Source organism: Taudactylus pleione, unplaced genomic scaffold (genome assembly GCF_031769625.1).
Source record: "Taudactylus pleione unplaced genomic scaffold, aTauple2 ptg001178l, whole genome shotgun sequence".
Classification (NCBI taxonomy): Eukaryota; Metazoa; Chordata; class Amphibia; order Anura; family Myobatrachidae; genus Taudactylus; species Taudactylus pleione.
The window spans coordinates 166,924-190,642 of NW_028285579.1; the positions used below are offsets into that span (position 1 = coordinate 166,924).

Sequence of the window (23,719 nt, forward strand, 5' to 3'; positions counted from 1 at the left end):
GGACTGGGTGTATATAGCAGTAAGGGGATCACCCTGTATACAGGACAGGGGTGTAGGGATTGGGGTATGAGGGGGGTAAGGTGTATGGTGTGTACAGGATGGGGGTAGGACTGGGTGTATATAACAGTAAGGGGATCACCCTGTATACAGGACAGGGGTGTAGGGATTGGGGTATGAGGGGGGTAAGGTGTATGGTGTGTACAGGATGGGGGTAGGACTGGGTGTATATAACAGTAAGGGGATCACCCTGTATACAGGACAGGGGTGTAGGGATTGGGGTATGAGGGGGGCAAGGTGTATGGTGTGTACAGGATGGGGGTAGGACTGGGTGTATATAGCAGTAAAGGGATCACCCTGTATACAGGACAGGGGTGTAGGGAATGGGGTATGAGGAGGGTAAGGTGTATGGTGTGTACAGGATGGGGGTAGGACTGGGTGTATATAACAGTAAAGGGATCACCCTGTATACAGGACAGGGGTGTAGGGAATGGGGTATGAGGGGGGTAAGGTGTATGGTGTGTACAGGATGGGGGTAGGACTGGGTGTATATAGCAGTAAGGGGATCACCCTGTATACAGGACAGGGGTGTAGGGATTGGGGTATGAGGGGGGTAAGGTGTATGGTGTGTACAGGATGGGGGTAGGACTGGGTGTATATAGCAGTAAAGGGATCACCCTGTATACAGGACAGGGGTGTAGGGAATGGGGTATCAGGGGGGTAAGGTGTATGGTGTGTACAGGATGGGGGTAGGACTGGGTGTATATAGCAGTAAGGGGATCACCCTGTATACAGGACAGGGGTGTAGGGAATGGGGTATGAGGAGGGTAAGGTGTATGGTGTGTACAGGATGGGGGTAGGACTGGGTGTATATAGCAGTAAGGGGATCACCCTGTATACAGGACAGGGGTGTAGGGAATGGGGTATGAGGGGGGTAAGGTGTATGGTGTGTACAGGATGGGGGTAGGACTGGGTGTATATAGCAGTAAAGGGATCACCCTGTATACAGGACAGGGGTGTAGGGAATGGGGTATGAGGGGGGTAAGGTGTATGGTGTGTACAGGATGGGGGTAGGACTGGGTGTATATAGCAGTAAGGGGATCACCCTGTATACAGGACAGGGGTGTAGGGAATGGGGTATGAGGAGGGTAAGGTGTATGGTGTGTACAGGATGGGGGTAGGACTGGGTGTATATAGCAGTAAGGGGATCACCCTGTATACAGGACAGGGGTGTAGGGATTGGGGTATGAGGGGGGTAAGGTGTATGGTGTGTACAGGATGGGGGTAGGACTGGGTGTATATAACAGTAAGGGGATCACCCTGTATACAGGACAGGGGTGTAGGGATTGGGGTATGAGGGGGGTAAGGTGTATGGTGTGTACAGGATGGGGGTAGGACTGGGTGTATATAACAGTAAGGGGATCACCCTGTATACAGGACAGGGGTGTAGGGAATGGGGTATGAGGAGGGTAAGGTGTATGGTGTGTACAGGATGGGGGTAGGACTGGGTGTATATAGCAGTAAAGGGAACACCCTGTATACAGGACAGGGGTGTAGGGATTGGGGTATGAGGGGGGTAAGGTGTATGGTGTGTACAGGATGGGGGTAGGACTGGGTGTATATAACAGTAAGGGGATCACCCTGTATACAGGACAGGGGTGTAGGGATTGGGGTATGAGGGGGGTAAGGTGTATGGTGTGTACAGGATGGGGGTAGGACTGGGTGTATATAGCAGTAAAGGGATCACCCTGTATACAGGACAGGGGTGAAGGGAATGGGGTATGAGGAGGGTAAGGTGTATGGTGTGTACAGGATGGGGGTAGGACTGGGTGTATATAGCAGTAAGGGGATCACCCTGTATACAGGACAGGGGTGTAGGGAATGGGGTATGAGGAGGGTAAGGTGTATGGTGTGTACAGGATGGGGGTAGGACTGGGTGTATATAGCAGTAAGGGGATCACCCTGTATACAGGACAGGGGTGTAGGGAATGGGGTATGAGGAGGGTAAGGTGTATGGTGTGTACAGGATGGGGGTAGGACTGGATGTATATAGTAAACTTATGTCATGTATATACAGACGTCCTGTAGGCACCCCAATCCCTACACCCCTGTCCTGTATACAGGACATGGGTGTAGGGATTGGGGTATGAGGAGGGTAAGGTGTATGGTGTGTACAGGATGGGGGTAGGACTGGGTGTATATAGCAGTAAAGGGATTACCCTGTATACAGGACAGGGGTGTAGGGATTGGGGTGCCTACAGGACGTCTGTATATACATGACATAAGTTTGGGGTACACTTGGTGCAGAGGGCAGAGCGTTGGATTGTGGGTGTATTTCTGGGCATGACCAGTCAGCTGTATCACCTGTGTAACGCACCTTTCCTGCGCCACAGACGGTCCCCGTCTTCACCACAACTGGGTCCCAAATATCTTCTCCCAAATTAAAGTATGTGCCTCGGCAGGAGGTCTGCGATGCATTCACCATGACACTGACGGTGACAATCTCTGCATTGGAGCCCAGCAACGGGCGATTACTGCCCCCCTGGCACTGAATGGTGCCGCACAGGACGTTCCTGGAAGAGAGGGTGCAGTACAGGGCAGGTGCACTATATGATGCAGGAAGGCTTCTTTTCAGTAAGAGCAGTACAGACAATGACTTGTGCTATTACTGCACCTTGTATATAGACAATACATATATAGGGACAGCCATAGTCACCCCTTCGTTACAGGACTATAAAATAGTGGCTAAAAAGGTGGATAACACAGCTGCACATATCTGCAGTGACATCAGATCTAACTAGGGGGCAGCAGTCAGTGGGTACCTTGGCGCACAGGGCAGGTAAGTGACGTTAGCTCTTCGTCCGCAGTTTCCGTATTTATCGCCTCTCATGTTCACTTTGGCAAAGCAAGAATCAGGGGCTGGCGATGAGCCTGCAGGTACAGCACAATTACACAGCGTGAGCGCACAACCGGTCCTTCCCGTCACATGGAGCTTACAATCTATACTATATACACCTGTCCCAGCACCTGTGTGATCACTTCTATACTGTATACACCTGTCCCAGCACCTGTGTGATCACTTCTATACTGTATACACCTGTCCCAGCACCTGTGTGTGTGCTCGTCTCTATACTGTATACACCTGTCCCAGCACCTGTGTGTGTGATCACTTCTATACTGTATACACCTGTCCCAGCACCTGTGTGTGTGATCACTTCTATACTGTATACACCTGTCCCAGCACCTGTGTGATCACTTCTATACTGTATACACCTGTCCCAGCACCTGTGTGTGTGTGATCACTTCTATACTGAATACACCTGTCCCAGCACCTGTGTGATCACTATTATACTGTATACACCTGTCCCAGCACCTGTGTGATCACTTCTATACTGTATACACCTGTCCCAGCACCTGTGTGTGTGCTCGTCTCTATACTGTATACACCTGTCACAGCACCTGTGTGTGTGATCACTTCTATACTGTATACACCTGTCCCAGAACCTGTGTGTGTGTGATCACTTCTATACTGTATACACCTGTCCCAGCACCTGTGTGATCACTACTATACTGTATACACCTGTCCCAGCACCTGTGTGTGTGATCACTACTATACTGTATACACCTGTCCCAGCACCTGTGTGATCACTTCTATACTGTATACACCTGTCCCAGCACCTGTGTGTGTGCTCGTCTCTATACTGTATACACCTGTCCCAGCACCTGTGTGTGTGATCACTTCTATACTGTATACACCTGTCCCAGCACCTGTGTGTGTGTGATCACTTCTATACTGTATACACCTGTCCCAGCACCTGTGTGATCACTTCTATACTGTATACACCTGTCCCAGCACCTGTGTGTGTGATCACTTCTATGCTGTATACACCTGTCCCAGCACCTGTGTGTGTGATCACTTCTATACTGTATACACCTGTCCTAGCACCTGTGTGTGTGATCACTTCTATACTGTATACACCTGTCCTAGCACCTGTGTGTGAGATCACTTCTATACTGTATACACCTGTCCCAGCACCTGTGTGATCACTTCTATACTGTATACACCTGTCCCAGCACCTGTGTGTGTGATCACTTCTATACTGTATACACCTGTCCCATCACCTGTGTGTGTGATCACTTCTATACTGTATACACCTGTCCCAGCACCTGTGTGATCACTTCTATACTGTATACACCTGTCCTAGCACCTGTGTGTGTGATCACTTCTATACTGTATACACCTGTCCCAGCACCTGTGTGTGTGATCACTTCTATACTGTATACACCTGTCCCAGCACCTGTGTGTGTGATCACTTCTATACTGTATACACCTGTCCCAGCACCTGTGTGATCACTTCTATACTGTATACACCTGTCCCAGCACCTGTGTGTGTGTGATCACTTCTATACTGAATACACCTGTCCCAGCACCTGTGTGTGTGATCACTACTATACTGTATACACCTGTCCCAGCACCTGTGTGTGTGATCACTACTATACTGTATACACCTGTCCCAGCACCTGTGTGATCACTTCTATATTGTATACACCTGTCCCAGCACCTGTGTGTGTGATCACTTCTATACTGTATACACCTGTCCCAGCACCTGTGTGATCACTTCTATACTGTATACACCTGTCCCAGCACCTGTGTGTGTGCTCGTCTCTATACTGTATACACCTGTCACAGCACCTGTGTGTGTGTGATCACTTCTATACTGTATACACCTGTCCCAGCACCTGTGTGTGTGATCACTTCTATACTGTATACACCTGTCCCAGAACCTGTGTGTGTGATCACTTCTATACTGTATACACCTGTCCCAACACCTGTGTGTGTGATCACTTCTATACTGTATACACCTGTCCCAGCACCTGTGTGTGTGATCACTTCTATACTGTATACACCTGTCCCAGCACCTGTGTGATCACTACTATACTGTATACACCTGTCCCAGCACCTGTGTGTGTGATCACTACTATACTGTATACACCTGTCCCAGCACCTGTGTGATCGCTTCTATACAGTATACACCTGTCCCAGCACCTGTGTGTGTGCTCGTCTCTATACTGTATACACCTGTCACAGCACCTGTGTGTGTGTGATCACTTCTATACTGTATACACTTGTCCCAGCACCTGTGTGTGTGATCGCTTCTATACTGTATACACCTGTCCCAGCACCTGTGTGTGTGATCACTTCTATACTGTATACACCTGTCCCAGCACCTGTGTGTGTGATCACTTCTATACTGTATACACCTGTCCCAGCACCTGTGTGTGTGTGCTCGTCTCTATACTGTATACACCTGTCCCAGAACCTGTGTGTGTGATCACTTCTATACTGTATACACCTGTCCCAGCACCTGTGTTTGTGATCACTATACTGTATACACCTGTCCCAGCACCTGTGTGTGTGCTCGTCTCTATACTGTATACACCTGTCCCAGCACCTGTGTGTGTGTGTGATCGTCTCTATACTGTATACACCTGTCCCAGCATCTGTGTGTGTGATCGCTTCTATACTGTATACACCTGTCCCAACACCTGTGTGATCTCTTCTATACTGTATACACCTGTCCCAGCACCAGTGTGTGATCACTTCTATACTGTATACAACTGTCCCAGCACCTGCGTGTGTGCTCACATCTATACTGTGTACACTTGTCCCAGCACCTGTGTGTGTGATCACTTCTATACTGTATACACCTGTCCCAGCACCTGTGTGTAATCGCTTCTATACTGTATACACCTGTCCCAGCACCTGTGTGTGTGATCACTTCTATACTGTATACACCTGTCCCAGCACCTGTGTGTGTGTGATCACTTCTATACTGTATACACCTGTCCCAGCACCTGTGTGATCACTTCTATACTGTATACACCTGTCACAGCACCTGTGTGTGTGATCACTTCTATACTGTATACACCTGTCCCAGCATCTGTGTGTGTGATCGCTTCTATACTGTATACACCTGTCCCAACACCTGTGTGATCTCTTCTATACTGTATACACCTGTCCCAGCACCAGTGTGTGATCACTTCTATACTGTATACAACTGTCCCAGCACCTGCGTGTGTGCTCACATCTATACTGTGTACACTTGTCCCAGCACCTGTGTGTGTGATCACTTCTATACTGTATACACCTGTCTCAGCACCTGTGTGTGTGATCACTTCTATACTGTATACACCTGTCCCAACACCTGTGTGTGTGATCGCTTCTATACTGTATACACCTGTCCCAGCACCTGTGTGTGTGATCGCTTCTATACTGTATACACCTGTCCCAGCACCTGTGTGTGATCGCTTCTATACTGTATACACCTGTCCCAGCACCAGTGTGTGATCACTTCTATACTGTATACAACTGTCCCAGCACCTGCGTGTGTGCTCACATCTATACTGTGTACACTTGTCCCAGCACCTGTGTGTGTGATCACTTCTATACTGTATACACCTGTCCCAGCACCTGTGTGTGTAATCGCTTCTATACTGTATACACCTGTCCCAGCACCTGTGTGTGTAATCGCTTCTATACTGTATACACCTGTCCCAGCACCTGTGTGTGTGTGATCACTTCTATACTGTATACACCTGTCTCAGCACCTGTGTGTGTGATCACTTCTATACTGTATACACCTGTCCCAACACCTGTGTGTGTGATCGCTTCTATAATGTATACACCTGTCCCAGCACCTGTGTGTGTGATCACTTCTATACTGTATACACCTGTCCCAGGACCTGTGTGATCACTTCTATACTGTATACACCTGTCCCAGCACCTATGTGTGTGATCACTTCTATACTGTATACACCTGTCCCAGCACCTGTGTAATCGCTTCTATACTGTATACACCTGTCCCAGCACCTGTGTGTGTGATCACTTCTATACTGTATACACCTATCCCAGCACCTGTGTGTGTAATCACTTCTATACTGTATACACCTGTCCCAGCACCTGTGTGTGTAATCGCTTCTATACTGTATACACCTGTCCCAGCACCTGTGTGTGTAATCGCTTCTATACTGTATACACCTGTCCCAGCACCTGTGTGTGTGTGATCACTTCTATACTGTATACACCTGTCTCAGCACCTGTGTGTGTGATCACTTCTATACTGTATACACCTGTCCCAACACCTGTGTGTGTGATCGCTTCTATACTGTATACACCTGTCCCAGCACCTGTGTGATCACTTCTATACTGTATACACCTGTCCCAGCACCTGTGTGTGTGATCACTTCTATACTGTATACACCTGTCCCAGCACCTGTGTGTGTGATCACTTCTATACTGTATACACCTGTCCTAGCACCTGTGTGTGTGATCACTTCTATACTGTATACACCTGTCCTAGCACCTGTGTGTGAGATCACTTCTATACTGTATACACCTGTCCCAGCACCTGTGTGATCACTTCTATACTGTATACACCTGTCCCAGCACCTGTGTGTGTGATCACTTCTATACTGTATACACCTGTCCCAGCACCTGTGTGTGTGATCACTTCTATACTGTATACACCTGTCCCAGCACCTGTGTGATCACTTCTATACTGTATACACCTGTCCTAGCACCTGTGTGTGTGATCACTTCTATACTGTATACACCTGTCCCAGCACCTGTGTGTGTGATCACTTCTATACTGTATACACCTGTCCCAGCACCTGTGTGTGTGATCACTTCTATACTGTATACACCTGTCCCAGCACCTGTGTGATCACTTCTATACTGTATACACCTGTCCCAGCACCTGTGTGTGTGTGATCACTTCTATACTGAATACACCTGTCCCAGCACCTGTGTGTGTGATCACTACTATACTGTATACACCTGTCCCAGCACCTGTGTGTGTGATCACTACTATACTGTATACACCTGTCCCAGCACCTGTGTGATCACTTCTATACTGTATACACCTGTCCCAGCACCTGTGTGTGTGATCACTTCTATACTGTATACACCTGTCCCAGCACCTGTGTGATCACTTCTATACTGTATACACCTGTCCCAGCACCTGTGTGTGTGCTCGTCTCTATACTGTATACACCTGTCACAGCACCTGTGTGTGTGTGATCACTTCTATACTGTATACACCTGTCCCAGCACCTGTGTGTGTGATCACTTCTATACTGTATACACCTGTCCCAGAACCTGTGTGTGTGATCACTTCTATACTGTATACACCTGTCCCAACACCTGTGTGTGTGATCACTTCTATACTGTATACACCTGTCCCAGCACCTGTGTGTGTGATCACTTCTATACTGTATACACCTGTCCCAGCACCTGTGTGATCACTACTATACTGTATACACCTGTCCCAGCACCTGTGTGTGTGATCACTACTATACTGTATACACCTGTCCCAGCACCTGTGTGATCGCTTCTATACAGTATACACCTGTCCCAGCACCTGTGTGTGTGCTCGTCTCTATACTGTATACACCTGTCACAGCACCTGTGTGTGTGTGATCACTTCTATACTGTATACACCTGTCCCAGCACCTGTGTGTGTGATCGCTTCTATACTGTATACACCTGTCCCAGCACCTGTGTGTGTGATCACTTCTATACTGTATACACCTGTCCCAGCACCTGTGTGTGTGATCACTTCTATACTGTATACACCTGTCCCAGCACCTGTGTGTGTGTGCTCGTCTCTATACTGTATACACCTGTCCCAGAACCTGTGTGTGTGATCACTTCTATACTGTATACACCTGTCCCAGCACCTGTGTTTGTGATCACTATACTGTATACACCTGTCCCAGCACCTGTGTGTGTGCTCGTCTCTATACTGTATACACCTGTCCCAGCACCTGTGTGTGTGTGTGATCGTCTCTATACTGTATACACCTGTCCCAGCATCTGTGTGTGTGATCGCTTCTATACTGTATACACCTGTCCCAACACCTGTGTGATCTCTTCTATACTGTATACACCTGTCCCAGCACCAGTGTGTGATCACTTCTATACTGTATACAACTGTCCCAGCACCTGCGTGTGTGCTCACATCTATACTGTGTACACTTGTCCCAGCACCTGTGTGTGTGATCACTTCTATACTGTATACACCTGTCCCAGCACCTGTGTGTAATCGCTTCTATACTGTATACACCTGTCCCAGCACCTGTGTGTGTGATCACTTCTATACTGTATACACCTGTCCCAGCACCTGTGTGTGTGTGATCACTTCTATACTGTATACACCTGTCCCAGCACCTGTGTGATCACTTCTATACTGTATACACCTGTCACAGCACCTGTGTGTGTGATCACTTCTATACTGTATACACCTGTCCCAGCATCTGTGTGTGTGATCGCTTCTATACTGTATACACCTGTCCCAACACCTGTGTGATCTCTTCTATACTGTATACACCTGTCCCAGCACCAGTGTGTGATCACTTCTATACTGTATACAACTGTCCCAGCACCTGCGTGTGTGCTCACATCTATACTGTGTACACTTGTCCCAGCACCTGTGTGTGTGATCACTTCTATACTGTATACACCTGTCTCAGCACCTGTGTGTGTGATCACTTCTATACTGTATACACCTGTCCCAACACCTGTGTGTGTGATCGCTTCTATACTGTATACACCTGTCCCAGCACCTGTGTGTGTGATCGCTTCTATACTGTATACACCTGTCCCAGCACCTGTGTGTGATCGCTTCTATACTGTATACACCTGTCCCAGCACCAGTGTGTGATCACTTCTATACTGTATACAACTGTCCCAGCACCTGCGTGTGTGCTCACATCTATACTGTGTACACTTGTCCCAGCACCTGTGTGTGTGATCACTTCTATACTGTATACACCTGTCCCAGCACCTGTGTGTGTAATCGCTTCTATACTGTATACACCTGTCCCAGCACCTGTGTGTGTGTGATCACTTCTATACTGTATACACCTGTCTCAGCACCTGTGTGTGTGATCACTTCTATACTGTATACACCTGTCCCAACACCTGTGTGTGTGATCGCTTCTATAATGTATACACCTGTCCCAGCACCTGTGTGTGTGATCACTTCTATACTGTATACACCTGTCCCAGGACCTGTGTGTGTGTGATCACTTCTATACTGTATACACCTGTCCCAGCACCTATGTGTGTGATCACTTCTATACTGTATACACCTGTCCCAGCACCTGTGTAATCGCTTCTATACTGTATACACCTGTCCCAGCACCTGTGTGTGTGATCACTTCTATACTGTATACACCTATCCCAGCACCTGTGTGTGTAATCACTTCTATACTGTATACACCTGTCCCAGCACCTGTGTGTGTAATCGCTTCTATACTGTATACACCTGTCCCAGCACCTGTGTGTGTAATCGCTTCTATACTGTATGCACCTGTCCCAGCACCTGTGTGTGTGTGATCACTTCTATACTGTATACACCTGTCTCAGCACCTGTGTGTGTGATCACTTCTATACTGTATACACCTGTCCCAACACCTGTGTGTGTGATCGCTTCTATACTGTATACACCTGTCCCAGCACCTGTGTGTGTGATCACTTCTATACTGTTAACACCTGTCCCAGCACCTGTGTGTGTAATCGCTTCTATACTGTATACACCTGTCCCAGCACCTGTGTGTGTGATCACTTCTATACTGTATACACCTGTCCCAGCACCTGTGTGTGTGATCACTTCTATACTGTATACACCTGTCCCAGCACCTGTGTGTGTGATCACTTCTATACTGTATACACCTATCCCAGCACCTGTGTGTGTGATCACTTCTATACTGTATACACCTGTCTCAGCACCTGTGTGTGATCGCTTCTATACTGTATACACCTGTCCCAGCACCTGTGTGTGATCGCTTCTATACTGTATACACCTGTCCCAGCATCTGTGTGTGTGATCGCTTCTATACTGTATACACCTGTCCCAGCACCTGTGTGTGTGATCACTTCTATACTGTATACACCTGTCCCAGCACCTGTGTGTGTGATCACTTCTATACTGTATACACCTGTCCCAGCACCTGTGTGTGTAATCGCTTCTATACTGTATACACCTGTCTCAGCACCTGTGTGTGTGTGTGATCACTTCTATACTGTATACACCTGTCCCAGCACCTGTGTGTGTGATCGCTTCTATACTGTATACACCTGTCTCAGCACCTGTGTATGTGATCACTTCTATACTGTATACACCTGTCCCAGCACCTGTGTGTGATCGCTTCTATACTGTATACACCTGTCCCAGCACCTGTGTGTAATCGCTTCTATACTGTATACACCTGTCCCAGCACCTGTGTGTGTGATCACTTCTATACTGTATACACCTGTCCCAGCACCTGTGTGTGTGTGTGTGATCACTTCTATACTGTATACACCTGTCCCAGCACCTGTGTGATCACTTCTATACTGTATACACCTGTCACAGCACCTGTGTGTGTGATCACTTCTATACTGTATACACCTGTCCCAGCACCTGTGTGTGTGATCACTTCTATACTGTATACAACTGTCCCAGCACGTGTGTGTGTGATCGCTTCTATACTGTATACACCTGTCCCAGCACCTGTGTGTGTGCGATCACTTCTATACTGTATACACCTGTCCCAGCACCTGTGTGTGTGTGCTCGTCTCTATACTGTATACACCTGTCCCAGCACCTGTGTGATCGCTTCTATACTGTATACACCTGTCCCAGCACCTGTGTGTGTGATCACTTCTATACTGTATACACCTGTCCCAGCACCTGTGTGATCACTTCTATACTGTATACACCTGTCCCAGCACCTGTGTGTGTGTGATCACTTCTATACTGAATACACCTGTCCCAGCACCTGTGTGATCACTACTATACTGTATACACCTGTCCCAGCACCTGTGTGATCACTTCTATACTGTATACACCTGTCCCAGCACCTGTGTGTGTGCTCGTCTCTATACTGTATACACCTGTCACAGCACCTGTGTGTGTGATCACTTCTATACTGTATACACCTGTCCCAGAACCTGTGTGTGTGTGATCACTTCTATACTGTATACACCTGTCCCAGCACCTGTGTGATCACTACTATACTGTATACACCTGTCCCAGCACCTGTGTGTGTGATCACTACTATACTGTATACACCTGTCCCAGCACCTGTGTGATCACTTCTATACTGTATACACCTGTCCCAGCACCTGTGTGTGTGCTCGTCTCTATACTGTATACACCTGTCCCAGCACCTGTGTGTGTGATCACTTCTATACTGTATACACCTGTCCCAGCACCTGTGTGTGTGTGATCACTTCTATACTGTATACACCTGTCCCAGCACCTGTGTGATCACTTCTATACTGTATACACCTGTCCCAGCACCTGTGTGTGTGATCACTTCTATGCTGTATACACCTGTCCCAGCACCTGTGTGTGTGATCACTTCTATACTGTATACACCTGTCCTAGCACCTGTGTGTGTGATCACTTCTATACTGTATACACCTGTCCTAGCACCTGTGTGTGAGATCACTTCTATACTGTATACACCTGTCCCAGCACCTGTGTGATCACTTCTATACTGTATACACCTGTCCCAGCACCTGTGTGTGTGATCACTTCTATACTGTATACACCTGTCCCATCACCTGTGTGTGTGATCACTTCTATACTGTATACACCTGTCCCAGCACCTGTGTGATCACTTCTATACTGTATACACCTGTCCTAGCAGCTGTGTGTGTGATCACTTCTATACTGTATACACCTGTCCCAGCACCTGTGTGTGTGATCACTTCTATACTGTATACACCTGTCCCAGCACCTGTGTGTGTGATCACTTCTATACTGTATACACCTGTCCCAGCACCTGTGTGATCACTTCTATACTGTATACACCTGTCCCAGCACCTGTGTGTGTGTGATCACTTCTATACTGAATACACCTGTCCCAGCACCTGTGTGTGTGATCACTACTATACTGTATACACCTGTCCCAGCACCTGTGTGTGTGATCACTACTATACTGTATACACCTGTCCCAGCACCTGTGTGATCACTTCTATATTGTATACACCTGTCCCAGCACCTGTGTGTGTGATCACTTCTATACTGTATACACCTGTCCCAGCACCTGTGTGATCACTTCTATACTGTATACACCTGTCCCAGCACCTGTGTGTGTGCTCGTCTCTATACTGTATACACCTGTCACAGCACCTGTGTGTGTGTGATCACTTCTATACTGTATACACCTGTCCCAGCACCTGTGTGTGTGATCACTTCTATACTGTATACACCTGTCCCAGAACCTGTGTGTGTGATCACTTCTATACTGTATACACCTGTCCCAACACCTGTGTGTGTGATCACTTCTATACTGTATACACCTGTCCCAGCACCTGTGTGTGTGATCACTTCTATACTGTATACACCTGTCCCAGCACCTGTGTGATCACTACTATACTGTATACACCTGTCCCAGCACCTGTGTGTGTGATCACTACTATACTGTATACACCTGTCCCAGCACCTGTGTGATCGCTTCTATACAGTATACACCTGTCCCAGCACCTGTGTGTGTGCTCGTCTCTATACTGTATACACCTGTCACAGCACCTGTGTGTGTGTGATCACTTCTATACTGTATACACTTGTCCCAGCACCTGTGTGTGTGATCGCTTCTATACTGTATACACCTGTCCCAGCACCTGTGTGTGTGATCACTTCTATACTGTATACACCTGTCCCAGCACCTGTGTGTGTGATCACTTCTATACTGTATACACCTGTCCCAGCACCTGTGTGTGTGTGCTCGTCTCTATACTGTATACACCTGTCCCAGAACCTGTGTGTGTGATCACTTCTATACTGTATACACCTGTCCCAGCACCTGTGTTTGTGATCACTATACTGTATACACCTGTCCCAGCACCTGTGTGTGTGCTCGTCTCTATACTGTATACACCTGTCCCAGCACCTGTGTGTGTGTGTGATCGTCTCTATACTGTATACACCTGTCCCAGCATCTGTGTGTGTGATCGCTTCTATACTGTATACACCTGTCCCAACACCTGTGTGATCTCTTCTATACTGTATACACCTGTCCCAGCACCAGTGTGTGATCACTTCTATACTGTATACAACTGTCCCAGCACCTGCGTGTGTGCTCACATCTATACTGTGTACACTTGTCCCAGCACCTGTGTGTGTGATCACTTCTATACTGTATACACCTGTCCCAGCACCTGTGTGTAATCGCTTCTATACTGTATACACCTGTCCCAGCACCTGTGTGTGTGATCACTTCTATACTGTATACACCTGTCCCAGCACCTGTGTGTGTGTGATCACTTCTATACTGTATACACCTGTCCCAGCACCTGTGTGATCACTTCTATACTGTATACACCTGTCACAGCACCTGTGTGTGTGATCACTTCTATACTGTATACACCTGTCCCAGCATCTGTGTGTGTGATCGCTTCTATACTGTATACACCTGTCCCAACACCTGTGTGATCTCTTCTATACTGTATACACCTGTCCCAGCACCAGTGTGTGATCACTTCTATACTGTATACAACTGTCCCAGCACCTGCGTGTGTGCTCACATCTATACTGTGTACACTTGTCCCAGCACCTGTGTGTGTGATCACTTCTATACTGTATACACCTGTCTCAGCACCTGTGTGTGTGATCACTTCTATACTGTATACACCTGTCCCAACACCTGTGTGTGTGATCGCTTCTATACTGTATACACCTGTCCCAGCACCTGTGTGTGTGATCGCTTCTATACTGTATACACCTGTCCCAGCACCTGTGTGTGATCGCTTCTATACTGTATACACCTGTCCCAGCACCAGTGTGTGATCACTTCTATACTGTATACAACTGTCCCAGCACCTGCGTGTGTGCTCACATCTATACTGTGTACACTTGTCCCAGCACCTGTGTGTGTGATCACTTCTATACTGTATACACCTGTCCCAGCACCTGTGTGTGTAATCGCTTCTATACTGTATACACCTGTCCCAGCACCTGTGTGTGTAATCGCTTCTATACTGTATACACCTGTCCCAGCACCTGTGTGTGTGTGATCACTTCTATACTGTATACACCTGTCTCAGCACCTGTGTGTGTGATCACTTCTATACTGTATACACCTGTCCCAACACCTGTGTGTGTGATCGCTTCTATAATGTATACACCTGTCCCAGCACCTGTGTGTGTGATCACTTCTATACTGTATACACCTGTCCCAGGACCTGTGTGTGTGTGATCACTTCTATACTGTATACACCTGTCCCAGCACCTATGTGTGTGATCACTTCTATACTGTATACACCTGTCCCAGCACCTGTGTAATCGCTTCTATACTGTATACACCTGTCCCAGCACCTGTGTGTGTGATCACTTCTATACTGTATACACCTATCCCAGCACCTGTGTGTGTAATCACTTCTATACTGTATACACCTGTCCCAGCACCTGTGTGTGTAATCGCTTCTATACTGTATACACCTGTCCCAGCACCTGTGTGTGTAATCGCTTCTATACTGTATACACCTGTCCCAGCACCTGTGTGTGTGTGATCACTTCTATACTGTATACACCTGTCTCAGCACCTGTGTGTGTGATCACTTCTATACTGTATACACCTGTCCCAACACCTGTGTGTGTGATCGCTTCTATACTGTATACACCTGTCCCAGCACCTGTGTGATCACTTCTATACTGTATACACCTGTCCCAGCACCTGTGTGTGTGATCACTTCTATACTGTATACACCTGTCCCAGCACCTGTGTGTGTGATCACTTCTATACTGTATACACCTGTCCTAGCACCTGTGTGTGTGATCACTTCTATACTGTATACACCTGTCCTAGCACCTGTGTGTGAGATCACTTCTATACTGTATACACCTGTCCCAGCACCTGTGTGATCACTTCTATACTGTATACACCTGTCCCAGCACCTGTGTGTGTGATCACTTCTATACTGTATACACCTGTCCCAGCACCTGTGTGTGTGATCACTTCTATACTGTATACACCTGTCCCAGCACCTGTGTGATCACTTCTATACTGTATACACCTGTCCTAGCACCTGTGTGTGTGATCACTTCTATACTGTATACACCTGTCCCAGCACCTGTGTGTGTGATCACTTCTATACTGTATACACCTGTCCCAGCACCTGTGTGTGTGATCACTTCTATACTGTATACACCTGTCCCAGCACCTGTGTGATCACTTCTATACTGTATACACCTGTCCCAGCACCTGTGTGTGTGTGATCACTTCTATACTGAATACACCTGTCCCAGCACCTGTGTGTGTGATCACTACTATACTGTATACACCTGTCCCAGCACCTGTGTGTGTGATCACTACTATACTGTATACACCTGTCCCAGCACCTGTGTGATCACTTCTATACTGTATACACCTGTCCCAGCACCTGTGTGTGTGATCACTTCTATACTGTATACACCTGTCCCAGCACCTGTGTGATCACTTCTATACTGTATACACCTGTCCCAGCACCTGTGTGTGTGCTCGTCTCTATACTGTATACACCTGTCACAGCACCTGTGTGTGTGTGATCACTTCTATACTGTATACACCTGTCCCAGCACCTGTGTGTGTGATCACTTCTATACTGTATACACCTGTCCCAGAACCTGTGTGTGTGATCACTTCTATACTGTATACACCTGTCCCAACACCTGTGTGTGTGATCACTTCTATACTGTATACACCTGTCCCAGCACCTGTGTGTGTGATCACTTCTATACTGTATACACCTGTCCCAGCACCTGTGTGTGTGTGCTCGTCTCTATACTGTATACACCTGTCCCAGAACCTGTGTGTGTGATCACTTCTATACTGTATACACCTGTCCCAGCACCTGTGTTTGTGATCACTATACTGTATACACCTGTCCCAGCACCTGTGTGTGTGCTCGTCTCTATACTGTATACACCTGTCCCAGCACCTGTGTGTGTGTGTGATCGTCTCTATACTGTATACACCTGTCCCAGCACCTGTGTGTGTGATCGCTTCTATACTGTATACACCTGTCCCAACACCTGTGTGATCTCTTCTATACTGTATACACCTGTCCCAGCACCAGTGTGTGATCACTTCTATACTGTATACAACTGTCCCAGCACCTGCGTGTGTGCTCACATCTATACTGTGTACACTTGTCCCAGCACCTGTGTGTGTGATCACTTCTATACTGTATACACCTGTCCCAGCACCTGTGTGTAATCGCTTCTATACTGTATACACCTGTCCCAGCACCTGTGTGTGTGATCACTTCTATACTGTATACACCTGTCCCAGCACCTGTGTGTGTGTGATCACTTCTATACTGTATACACCTGTCCCAGCACCTGTGTGATCACTTCTATACTGTATACACCTGTCACAGCACCTGTGTGTGTGATCACTTCTATACTGTATACACCTGTCCCAGCATCTGTGTGTGTGATCGCTTCTATACTGTATACACCTGTCCCAACACCTGTGTGATCTCTTCTATACTGTATACACCTGTCCCAGCACCAGTGTGTGATCACTTCTATACTGTATACAACTGTCCCAGCACCTGCGTGTGTGCTCACATCTATACTGTGTACACTTGTCCCAGCACCTGTGTGTGTGATCACTTCTATACTGTATACACCTGTCTCAGCACCTGTGTGTGTGATCACTTCTATACTGTATACACCTGTCCCAACACCTGTGTGTGTGATCGCTTCTATACTGTATACACCTGTCCCAGCACCTGTGTGTGTGATCGCTTCTATACTGTATACACCTGTCCCAGCACCTGTGTGTGATCGCTTCTATACTGTATACACCTGTCCCAGCACCAGTGTGTGATCACTTCTATACTGTATACAACTGTCCCAGCACCTGCGTGTGTGCTCACATCTATACTGTGTACACTTGTCCCAGCACCTGTGTGTGTGATCACTTCTATACTGTATACACCTGTCCCAGCACCTGTGTGTGTAATCGCTTCTATACTGTATACACCTGTCCCAGCACCTGTGTGTGTAATCGCTTCTATACTGTATACACCTGTCCCAGCACCTGTGTGTGTGTGATCACTTCTATACTGTATACACCTGTCCCAGCACCTGTGTGTGTAATCGCTTCTATACTGTATACACCTGTCCCAGCACCTGTGTGTGTAATCGCTTCTATACTGTATACACCTGTCCCAGCACCTGTGTGTGTGTGATCACTTCTATACTGTATACACCTGTCTCAGCACCTGTGTGTGTGATCACTTCTATACTGTATACACCTGTCCCAACACCTGTGTGTGTGATCGCTTCTATAATGTATACACCTGTCCCAGCACCTGTGTGTGTGATCACTTCTATACTGTATACACCTGTCCCAGGACCTGTGTGTGTGTGATCACTTCTATACTGTATACACCTGTCCCAGCACCTATGTGTGTGATCACTTCTATACTGTATACACCTGTCCCAGCACCTGTGTAATCGCTTCTATACTGTATACACCTGTCCCAGCACCTGTGTGTGTGATCACTTCTATACTGTATACACCTATCCCAGCACCTGTGTGTGTAATCACTTCTATACTGTATACACCTGTCCCAGCACCTGTGTGTGTAATCGCTTCTATACTGTATGCACCTGTCCCAGCACCTGTGTGTGTGTGATCACTTCTATACTGTATACACCTGTCTCAGCACCTGTGTGTGTGATCACTTCTATACTGTATACACCTGTCCCAACACCTGTGTGTGTGATCGCTTCTATACTGTATACACCTGTCCCAGCACCTGTGTGTGTGATCACTTCTATACTGTATACACCTGTCCCAGCACCTGTGTGTGTAATCGCTTCTATACTGTATACACCTGTCCCAGCACCTGTGTGTGTGATCACTTCTATACTGTATACACCTGTCCCAGCACCTGTGTGTGTGATCACTTCTATACTGTATACACCTGTCCCAGCACCTGTGTGTGTGATCACTTCTATACTGTATACACCTATCCCAGCACCTGTGTGTGTGATCACTTCTATACTGTATACACCTGTCTCAGCACCTGTGTGTGATCGCTTCTATACTGTATACACCTGTCCCAGCACCTGTGTGTGATCGCTTCTATACTGTATACACCTGTCCCAGCATCTGTGTGTGTGATCGCTTCTATACTGTATACACCTGTCCCAGCACCTGTGTGTGTGATCACTTCTATACTGTATACACCTGTCCCAGCACCTGTGTGTGTGATCACTTCTATACTGTATACACCTGTCCCAGCACCTGTGTGTGTAATCGCTTCTATACTGTATACACCTGTCTCAGCACCTGTGTGTGTGTGTGATCACTTCTATACTGTATACACCTGTCCCAGCACCTGTGTGTGTGATCGCTTCTATACTGTATACACCTGTCTCAGCACCTGTGTATGTGATCACTTCTATACTGTATACACCTGTCCCAGCACCTGTGTGTGATCGCTTCTATACTGTATACACCTGTCCCAGCACCTGTGTGTAATCGCTTCTATACTGTATACACCTGTCCCAGCACCTGTGTGTGTGATCACTTCTATACTGTATACACCTGTCCCAGCACCTGTGTGTGTGTGTGTGATCACTTCTATACTGTATACACCTGTCCCAGCACCTGTGTGATCACTTCTATACTGTATACACCTGTCACAGCACCTGTGTGTGTGATCACTTCTATACTGTATACACCTGTCCCAGCACCTGTGTGTGTGATCACTTCTATACTGTATACAACTGTCCCAGCACGTGTGTGTGTGATCGCTTCTATACTGTATACACCTGTCCCAGCACCTGTGTGTGTGCGATCACTTCTATACTGTATACACCTGTCCCAGCACCTGTGTGTGTGTGCTCGTCTCTATACTGTATACACCTGTCCCAGCACCTGTGTGATCGCTTCTATACTGTATACACCTGTCCCAGCATCTGTGTGTGTGATCGCTTCTATACTGTATACACCTGTCCCAGCACCTGTGTGTGTGATCACTTCTATACTGTATACACCTGTCCCAGCACCTGTGTGTGTGCTCACATCTATACTGTATACACCTGTCCCAGCACCTGTGTGATCGCTTCTATACTGTATACACCTGTCCCAGCATCTGTGTGTGTGATCGCTTCTATACTGTATACACCTGTCCTAGCACCTGTGTGTGTGATCACTTCTATACTGTATACACCTGTCCCAGCACCTGTGTGTGTGCTCGGCTCTATACTGTATACACCTGTCCCAGGACCTGTGTGTGTGATCGCTTCTATACTGTATACACCTGTCCCAGCACCTGTGTGTGTGATCGCTTCTATACTGTATACACCTGTCCCAGCACCTGTGTGTGTAATCGCTTCTATACTGTATACACCTGTCCCAGCACCTGTGTGTGTGTGATCACTTCTATACTGTATACACCTGTCTCAGCACCTGTGTGTGTGATCGCTTCTATACTGTATACACCTGTCCCAGCACCTGTGTGTGTGTGATCACTTCTATACTGTATACACCTGTCCCAGCACCTGTGTGTGTTATCGCTTCTATACTGTATACACCTGTCCCAGCACCTGTGTGTGTGATCACTTCTATACTGTATACACCTGTCCCAGCACCTATGTGTGTGATCACTATACTGTATACACCTGTCCCAGCACCTGTGTGTGTGTGATCGTCTCTATACTGTATACACCTGTCCCAGAACCTGTGTGTGCGCTCGTCTCTATACTGTATACACCTGTCCCAGCACCTGTGTGTGTGTGATCGTCTCTATACTGTATACACCTGTCCAAGCACCTGTGTGATCTCTTCTATACTGTATACACCTGTCCCAGCACCTGTGTGTGTGATCACTTCTATACTGTATACACCTGTCCCAGCACCTGTGTGTGTGCTCGTCTCTATACTGTATACACCTGTCCCAGCACCTGTGTGTGTGATCGCTTCTATACTGTATACACCTGTCCCAGCACCTGTGTGTGTGATCGCTTCTATACTGTATACACCTGTCCCAGCACCTGTGTGTGTAATCGGCCTCTATACTGTATACACCTGTCCCAGCACCTGTGTGTGTGTGATCACTTCTATACTGTATACACCTGTCTCAGCACCTGTGTGTGTGATCGCTTCTATACTGTATACACCTGTCCCAGCACCTGTGTGTGTGTGATCACTTCTATACTGTATACACCTGTCCCAGCACCTGTGTGTGTGATCACTTCTATACTGTATACACCTGTCCCAGAACCTGTGTGTGTGATCACTTCTATACTGTATACACCTGTCCCAACACCTGTGTGTGTGATCACTTCTATACTGTGTACACCTGTCCCAGCACCTGTGTGTGTGATCACTTCTATACTGTATACACCTGTCCCAGCACCTGTGTGATCACTACTATACTGTATACACCTGTCCCAGCACCTGTGTGTGTGATCACTACTATACTGTATACACCTGTCCCAGCACCTGTGTGATCGCTTCTATACAGTATACACCTGTCCCAGCACCTGTGTGTGTGCTCGTCTCTATACTGTATACACCTGTCACAGCACCTGTGTGTGTGTGATCACTTCTATACTGTATACACCTGTCCCAGCACCTGTGTGTGTGATCGCTTCTATACTGTATACACCTGTCCCAGCACCTGTGTGTGTGATCACTTCTATACTGTATACACCTGTCCCAGCACCTGTGTGTGTGATCACTTCTATACTGTATACACCTGTCCCAGCACCTGTGTGTGTGTGCTCGTCTCTATACTGTATACACCTGTCCCAGAACCTGTGTGTGTGATCACTTCTATACTGTATACACCTGTCCCAGCACCTGTGTTTGTGATCACTATACTGTATACACCTGTCCCAGCACCTGTGTGTGTGCTCGTCTCTATACTGTATACACCTGTCCCAGCACCTGTGTGTGTGTGTGATCGTCTCTATACTGTATACACCTGTCCCAGCATCTGTGTGTGTGATCGCTTCTATACTGTATACACCTGTCCCAACACCTGTGTGATCTCTTCTATACTGTATACACCTGTCCCAGCACCAGTGTGTGATCACTTCTATACTGTATACAACTGTCCCAGCACCTGCGTGTGTGCTCACATCTATACTGTGTACACTTGTCCCAGCACCTGTGTGTGTGATCACTTCTATACTGTATACACCTGTCCCAGCACCTGTGTGTAATCGCTTCTATACTGTATACACCTGTCCCAGCACCTGTGTGTGTGATCACTTCTATACTGTATACACCTGTCCCAGCACCTGTGTGTGTGTGATCACTTCTATACTGTATACACCTGTCCCAGCACCTGTGTGATCACTTCTATACTGTATACACCTGTCACAGCACCTGTGTGTGTGATCACTTCTATACTGTATACACCTGTCCCAGCATCTGTGTGTGTGATCGCTTCTATACTGTATACACCTGTCCCAACACCTGTGTGATCTCTTCTATACTGTATACACCTGTCCCAGCACCAGTGTGTGATCACTTCTATACTGTATACAACTGTCCCAGCACCTGCGTGTGTGCTCACATCTATACTGTGTACACTTGTCCCAGCACCTGTGTGTGTGATCACTTCTATACTGTATACACCTGTCTCAGCACCTGTGTGTGTGATCACTTCTATACTGTATACACCTGTCCCAACACCTGTGTGTGTGATCGCTTCTATACTGTATACACCTGTCCCAGCACCTGTGTGTGTGATCGCTTCTATACTGTATACACCTGTCCCAGCACCTGTGTGTGATCGCTTCTATACTGTATACACCTGTCCCAGCACCAGTGTGTGATCACTTCTATACTGTATACAACTGTCCCAGCACCTGCGTGTGTGCTCACATCTATACTGTGTACACTTGTCCCAGCACCTGTGTGTGTGATCACTTCTATACTGTATACACCTGTCCCAGCACCTGTGTGTGTAATCGCTTCTATACTGTATACACCTGTCCCAGCACCTGTGTGTGTAATCGCTTCTATACTGTATACACCTGTCCCAGCACCTGTGTGTGTGTGATCACTTCTATACTGTATACACCTGTCTCAGCACCTGTGTGTGTGATCACTTCTATACTGTATACACCTGTCCCAACACCTGTGTGTGTGATCGCTTCTATAATGTATACACCTGTCCCAGCACCTGTGTGTGTGATCACTTCTATACTGTATACACCTGTCCCAGGACCTGTGTGTGTGTGATCACTTCTATACTGTATACACCTGTCCCAGCACCTATGTGTGTGATCACTTCTATACTGTATACACCTGTCCCAGCACCTGTGTAATCGCTTCTATACTGTATACACCTGTCCCAGCACCTGTGTGTGTGATCACTTCTATACTGTATACACCTATCCCAGCACCTGTGTGTGTAATCACTTCTATACTGTATACACCTGTCCCAGCACCTGTGTGTGTAATCGCTTCTATACTGTATACACCTGTCCCAGCACCTGTGTGTGTAATCGCTTCTATACTGTATACACCTGTCCCAGCACCTGTGTGTGTGTGATCACTTCTATACTGTATACACCTGTCTCAGCACCTGTGTGTGTGATCACTTCTATACTGTATACACCTGTCCCAACACCTGTGTGTGTGATCGCTTCTATACTGTATACACCTGTCCCAGCACCTGTGTGTGTGATCACTTCTATACTGTATACACCTG

At 47.3% G+C, this 23,719-nt stretch overlaps 1 protein-coding gene across 6 annotated transcripts in view; it reads right to left on the bottom strand.

The window, feature by feature from the left end:
* LOC148453334 (disintegrin and metalloproteinase domain-containing protein 15-like) overlaps positions 1–23,719 on the bottom strand; it is a 152,096-nt gene that overhangs the window by 37,176 nt on the left and 91,201 nt on the right. For all 6 annotated transcript variants that reach the window (XM_088462267.1, XM_088462266.1, XM_088462264.1 and 3 more), the window contains 2 exons: positions 2,820–2,928; positions 2,375–2,570 (listed from right to left, as the gene is read on the bottom strand). In XM_088462267.1, coding sequence (XP_088318393.1) covers positions 2,375–2,570; positions 2,820–2,928 — 305 coding nt within the window. The remainder of the gene's footprint in view (positions 1–2,374; positions 2,571–2,819; positions 2,929–23,719) is intronic.